Raw genomic sequence first — 6,804 nt, 5'->3', positions numbered from 1 at the left:
GGGGGGTTGCGTGGTCTTTTTGCACCCGCTGTGTGTGGGCGCAGGTGCACACTGTCGGGTAGAGTTCTTTCTTCCATATATATATAGTGAGAGAGAGAGAAAGAACGCTACTATCTAGCATTCCCCATGCCTAGGGGGCTGTGAAAAGATGTCTCCGCCCCCCTGAAAACAGGGGGCTGAGTTTGGGCGTGGGGAACACAGATGAATTGCGTTTGGGAGAGGGTTCTCTGAGCAACTGGCATAAAGAAGCACATCTATGGGGTGTGGTAAAACGGTATCGTATGCGGGGTAGGTAGGTCATTTCATGTGAGGAGGAGAGAGATAGACACAAAGGTGCTACCTCACGTGATTGTATAAACTACTCAAATTACCGTAGTTAATAATGATACATTTTAAACGTAATTTTTATTTTGCTTTTTAAACCAAAGGGTTTTGGATGGAAAGCAAAGTGAAATTTAATAACCATGGAACGATTTGGAGTTAGTGATATAGTTACATGGCTAATAATTACAAAAGTTTCTTTTTTAAGTTTGAAAATTTCACTTTGCCTATAACTCAGCTTGCAAGTTGCAACCAAGTGAAGCCTATAAATATTTTGAAGTTACTGCAAGTTTTGACAGCACTCTTTACCTCTTGATTTTGCTGCCAAACCATGTCTCGTTCATACTCATTTGGAACTTCTATGTTTTTTCTATGAATCTTGTATGTTGTGTTGAGAGAGCTATTCCCGATATCGGGATTAGCGTCAGCTGCTGGACCTGATAGGGGCAATTCTGTCCTATCGGGTCCCTATATGTGCTTTAGGGTTTGTTCTCTTGTAATGGGGGCATTCTAGTCCTTGTACACTTTATTATTATTCTTTTATAAGCTAAGGATTTCTGCGATCAGCCTCGTTCTGGACTGATCGCAGGCTGCTCTCTCATTGAGGCTCTCTGCGGTTTCTCCTGTCTCTCTTCCCTTCCTTTTTCTGGTTTTACTGGTTTGGTTACAGGAATCTGGGATTGTAACATGTTGAAAGTTTTTTTTTTTTGGTCTCTGAATTGAGAGGTCCCTTGTCATGCTTTTATTCCCAGAAAGGTCATATCTAATTTCTTTCTGCTTTGTTAGATAATTGCAAATTTCTTTTACGGGTTGGTGAACATGGTTTGAAACCCCTACCTCTCAGTTTTTTTGCAGAGTATGTCAAATTGTCAACCTATTGAGCTAGAGGCTCAAGCTCATTCTTGCTTTTTTAACTGCGATGGGAATGATATATTTTGGTCTGTTTGCAACATTTCTGTTCCATGTAAGTACTTTTTAGTCAGAAGTATTTATTTTTATTTTTGTTTTAAAAAAATATTTTTGTAAGTTAGTAGCGTTTGAAGGTATATTAGACTCATTCCCTCCTTCCCTAGAAAGGATTCTTTCAGGTGCATTGTGGTTTGATCTTTAGTTTTGAAATCAAATTTGATGAAGTGGGCAATTGATCAAAGGACTTGAAGGTCATGTATTAAATATTGAATTTGGGTATGCGTACAAACTGATTATGGGGATAATAATTGCATCCTTGGCTATTTTTGTTGAAAATGAATGATAGCTGTGTTTTGCTTTGGTTTCCCTTTATTGCTCACATGTGTCATAGTGCTTTTTATAGCTTTGCATCGTTTTCAAGTTATCCCTAATCTTCCATGATGTTTATTCCATCATTTTTGAAGAAAAAAAAGGGGGAGGGAAGGGAAGGGAGAATAGAATGCAGTGCTTGCATACATATATATATATATATATATATTCTTACTTGAAAAAATTGTAGGCCTATGAATTGTTGAGATACTTCTATTTTGAGCAATGATTTTCATAGGAATTGCGGGTCTATGAATTGTTGAGATGATTCTATTTCATAGGAAAATGTTGGGTGTTGTTTACATGTTACTCTGTTTTTAATCAGATAAGTGGCATCTGTGTCTAGCTTACTTGCTTATGATTTTTTGACAGCAGTAAGCTAGTGGGATATATTCAGGTTGCTTATGTAAGTGTACACCACAGACAACATGTTTGACTCGACTGTTTTGCAACTCCCCTTGAACTTGTAAGTGGTACATTCTTGCTGTTTTCTTCGTGGCTGCTTGTTTGCTATTTCTGTTATTAGGACCTAATATGTTTAAATCATTCTTCAAGAGTATTTTCTTTCCATGGGTACTGTTCTTATTTTCAGGAGAGGGGGGACTCTGGTCAGAAGTACACAGACTGGTGGGAGAAATTATAATTCTGAAAATCAGTTCGATCTTGTGAATGAGTTTAGGAGTTGTAACTCCAAAAAAGAGGTTAGCACTGTTGGACTTGTAGTGGGCTGGATCCTTTTTCTGAGAAACTTGATGGGAAGACAGAAAATAGGTTGTTGGAATTCATTATCTGTTTCTGGAATTTATCCTTTGCCCCTTTCTTCTTCTTCTTCTCCATCTCCTTCTCATCCTCTGCAGAAACATCTATTAAAGATTTTAGGCAACTTTATTAGTTCTCTTTGTCAGTTTGTTAGATATGTATATATTATCTGCTTTCTCATATGGAAGGAATAACATATTAGTAATTTAAACATGTCATTATTTGACAGTCCTGGTGTTATCTTCTTACTGTTACCACCTCTTCAACTGGCTGGATTGGGACAAGAAATTAATTACCTTATAAGTGTTTCCTTTTCGGTTGCTGATCAATGTTTTCAAGAGGAAGAGTTTTTATTTTATTTTATTTTATTATTTATTTATTTATTTATTTATTTGCGTAAGAATGTTAATACTAGCATGCGGGAGCCTCATGCACCGGGTACACCCTTTTTATGATGGATGTGGAATCTCATTATTGCCTTTCCATTTACCATTCTCTTTCTCTCCTCCCTGGATTTTTGTTTGTGTTAGGGAAGTGGTGGTTTCACAGTAAGATGACTAAATATTTCTCTTGTTATACTAGCCACTGCGAACTTCTTTATTGCCGCTGTTGATTCTTTGCCTTTAATGAAAATTCTGCTTCCCTTTCATTCTGAGATCTACCATTGAATTTTGTGGTTGTTGATTTATTAACCCTTACACTTGGTCAGGTGAGGAACTCTTGTCAAGAAATAGGAAGCCCTAGTTCATGCAATAAAAGCAGCTGTACCTATCTGTACAGAGTTCAACTTGAACAGGATGTAAGTTTTTCCTGCTTGCATATGCCATAGTATATAAACACTATCATGCTGCTTCTTGGTCCCATGTATGAACCGGATCCAATCAGATTTTGTAAATTGCTTATCAGATTTTCATCTAAGCGAATATAGAAGAAAGTATTTAACAAACTTGACAATATATTGGAGTAGAAAAGTTTCCATGAAGTGGTCTTTCCACTTGACTACATATCTTCCTCAAAATGGTCTTTCCACCTTTGTTTGTTTGTTTTTGTGAGTGTGCGTGTGCGCGTGCGTGCTGCGTACTTGTACCTTTTTCACTTATTTCATGAATTAGTTGCATAAAAAAACCACGCAAAATGGTACTTGTGGTAATTTTGCTAGTGTAAGGCTGATTGCTGCTGACTGCTGTACCTCATTATTATAAACATTTATTATATATAATTTAGCAATTGGAAATGTAAATATGGAATTAAAACAATCAAAACGTACATTAGGTTAGGAAAATACAGTTATACAACACAATGACTATTTCATCCTCTTTGTACACCAAGAAGATTAAACATACATTAGGTTTTGACCCTTGGTTTCTTCTCGGAACCTGTCGAAACCGAGATGCAGCTTCGACCGAAACTAATGACCATGGTTCTAGTTTGCTTACTGATTTAAAGTATGAATTTCCCAATTGATCTAGAATACCTACTGCTATCGTTCTTATTTTAGATCTCAGTTTTCAGATCTCGGTTTTCAAAGCCGGTTTCAGCATACAGTATAGATTTTTTACTGAGTACCATGAAATTAATTCAGTTTTGAAATATCAAGTTTCTGCCATTGATATCTAAAGAGTCCTACTTCGAGTCTGTTTTCTCAATATCTCCCGTTTCTGATCTAATTCCTGTTACCTCATTTCAGTTTGATATTCTTGTGATGGAGGGCCTTAGGGAAGAAAGGGAAAATCAGAATAGAGGGGGAAATGGAAGAGAATCACACATTCACACCGTGCACAAACCCAACTATTTCTCATTGGATAATCAAATCATTCTAACATGCCATCGATTACAGCCAATAAATAGAAAAGTAAATACATGAAATTAGAAACTCCACTAACATAGTATCTAGCCTAAACTAGGAAGAAATCATAAAAGGAAACCAATACAAGGAAAGGAATCCTAAATCCTACATTCAAATATGGAAAATAAAAGGCATGAAATAAGAGACAGGTAACTGTTAATTTTATTTCCAATCCTTATTGGACCAAAACCTTGGGCTGGACCGGTTCTTCTTGGCCCTTGGCTTCCAAAGCTGGTCATGCTGGTCCATCCATGCAAGTGTAGCTGTATCTGCATCAACTCTCCTCCTCTGAAGAGAACTCGACTCCGTCGAGTTAGGAAAAGGACCGAGGAGACTATCTGAAGGAATACGCTAAATGAGGAACTATCCCACCATCTTCTTGAGCTTAATTTTAGGGAGATCTTTGGCAGGATGAAATTTCATAGTCTTGTTGGCATGCTTGAAAGCATAGGTGTTGGCATAGCCTCAATACTGTACTTTCTTGTCAAACAACCAAGGTTGACCAATAAGGATATAGCACACCTTCAGAGGGAGGGTGTCACATTGGATTGTATCCTTAAATCCACTAATAAAGTTTATGACCAAACATTTATATGTGATCTTGAGATTTGTGTTATTCACCCAAGCAACCTTGTAGGGATTGGGATGTGGCTCTGTCTTGAATCCTAGCTTATGAACAACATCTTCGGAGACATAAAAAGTGCAACTACCTTCATCAAAAACTAAGGTTAACAACTGGTCATTGCACTTCACACGAGTCTGGAAAATATTACTGTGGCGCCAATCTTTATTGTCAGTGACTTTATGAGTGGTCAACAGTCAACATATGACGAATGACATAAAAATGATGTGGGTCCTCATCACTGAGAGTGTCATTGACTTCACTTGACGTATGCTCTTCTCTTAAATCAACTATGTCAGAACCAAATTGCTCTTCGAGAATATATGATATAGCCATATAGGAGAGTCCTTATCAATAAAAGCAACCGAACGGCTGGGACATTGAGCACTGATATGTCCAAATCCATTGCACGAGTAGTACCGAACTGTAAACTTTGTTGCATCAGAAGGTTTATCTGAACTACGCTGAGGGGGTGAGTATGGATGAGTAGACCCTGAAGATGATATTTCATAAGCATGTCGAGGTGGGGAATACGACCGACTAGGTCATGAAGAGGCCATAGATGTAGCACTAGCCTGTGGTTTGCTAGATGACCTTTCTTAGGTAGGAGGCTGATACAGAATGAAACTAGTACCTTGAGGAAAAGTATCTGCAAAATTTCTCCGACTGTATAGGTGTTTCATACTTTAACTTGATATGCTACTTGCACGGCATCTTCTATTATAGGCAGTCGACTAGATGCAAGGGCAACACTAAGTTGAGGGTGCAAACCATTGCGGAATTGTGCCACTAATACTTCTTCATCCTACTCAAAATCAGAACGAGTGGCCAAATAATAAATTCTCGCAACATATTCTTCAACGGTCAAATTCTTCTGTTTCAACCATGCAAACCTGAGATGCATGCGTTGCTTGTAATCAGAAGGCAAGAATCTCCAATTCATGACTTCATGCATTTCAGCCCAAATAGTGACTAAACTAATGCCTTGGGTTTGGTTCTGTTGCTGTTGCTTGACCCACTAGACTCGGGCTGTGTCTTTCAATTTAGCCTCTGCAAATAGGATCTTTCGGGCCTCAGTCAACCAGTACCATCTGAAGAATGTCTCTAAACTATGAATCCAGTCAAGTTACAGTTCTGGATTGTTATCTCCATAAAAATCAAGGACATCCAATTTTGCTGCTCTTTCTATATCATCATCATATCGACCAGTTTCATATGGTGGTGGAGGTGGTGTTGGAAGAATCCCCAGACTGGTTGGGACTCTTTCCTCTATCTGTAGCCACCAATCGATCATTAGAAATTTACATAGATTCCATCATTGTCTTAAGGGAAATGACAATGGTAGTGAGAGCATCAATTTTCGCATCAATTTCTCCCTTATAGGAGTTCAACTAATGGATAACTTCACTATTGGCTACCATGGTGAAGATAAGCAAGATTACACTCAAATATGATTGCAAAATAGTAAATAAAGGAGGTTTAAAGAACAATGGTAGAATGGTAAATAACTCCTTTTTTTTGAAGGATGGTAGAATTGTAAATAGATAACTTCAATGGGAAAGAAAGTGTTAACCACCCATCCTATAAGTGAAGGGCAAAGTCGGAAATTAGAAGTAAAATTTGAAACTAGGTATAGGATAAAAGGGAGAAGGGAAAATTGGAAGGGAAGAATAGGAAAACAAAAAATTTGACTCAAAAGAGGAGTCGTAGGAGGGGGAATGAGGGTTACCGACAGAGGGAGGGATCTCTTACTTAGAGGTGGAAGGAGTCGGAACAGGTATGCCTTCGTCTCTCTCTCTCTCTCTCTCTCTTCTCCTTCTTCTTCTTCTGTTTTCTATTTCCCTCTCTCCCCTCGTTTCTTCTTCTGTTGTTTTCTATTTCTCTCTCTTCTTGTTTCTTTTTCTTCTTCTTCTTCTCCTCCTGTTTTTCTGTTTGTCTTATGGTTTTGTCTTCTCTGTTTTCGCTCTTTTTTTTTTTT

At 37.9% G+C, this 6,804-nt stretch overlaps 1 protein-coding gene across 13 annotated transcripts in view; it reads left to right on the top strand.

The window, feature by feature from the left end:
* LOC122065327 overlaps positions 1–6,804 on the top strand; it is a 41,397-nt gene that overhangs the window by 2,474 nt on the left and 32,119 nt on the right. For 8 of the 13 annotated variants that reach the window (XM_042629114.1, XM_042629113.1, XM_042629123.1 and 5 more), the window contains 4 exons: positions 1,166–1,285; positions 1,975–2,065; positions 2,192–2,300; positions 3,068–3,157. In XM_042629114.1, the coding sequence (XP_042485048.1) occupies positions 2,028–2,065; positions 2,192–2,300; positions 3,068–3,157 (237 nt within the window). In that variant the 5' untranslated portion in view covers positions 1,166–1,285; positions 1,975–2,027. Of the gene's footprint in view, positions 1–441; positions 1,078–1,165; positions 1,286–1,971; positions 2,066–2,191; positions 2,301–3,067; positions 3,158–6,804 lie in introns of those variants that run through there. The other 5 variants (XM_042629122.1, XM_042629121.1, XM_042629120.1 and 2 more) reach the window with 3 other exon arrangements.

The sequence above is a fragment of the Macadamia integrifolia genome, unplaced genomic scaffold (genome assembly GCF_013358625.1).
Source record: "Macadamia integrifolia cultivar HAES 741 unplaced genomic scaffold, SCU_Mint_v3 scaffold1974, whole genome shotgun sequence".
Classification (NCBI taxonomy): Eukaryota; Viridiplantae; Streptophyta; class Magnoliopsida; order Proteales; family Proteaceae; genus Macadamia; species Macadamia integrifolia.
Note: the sequence above shows the minus strand (reverse complement) of the source record. Positions and strands in the feature narration are given on the sequence as shown.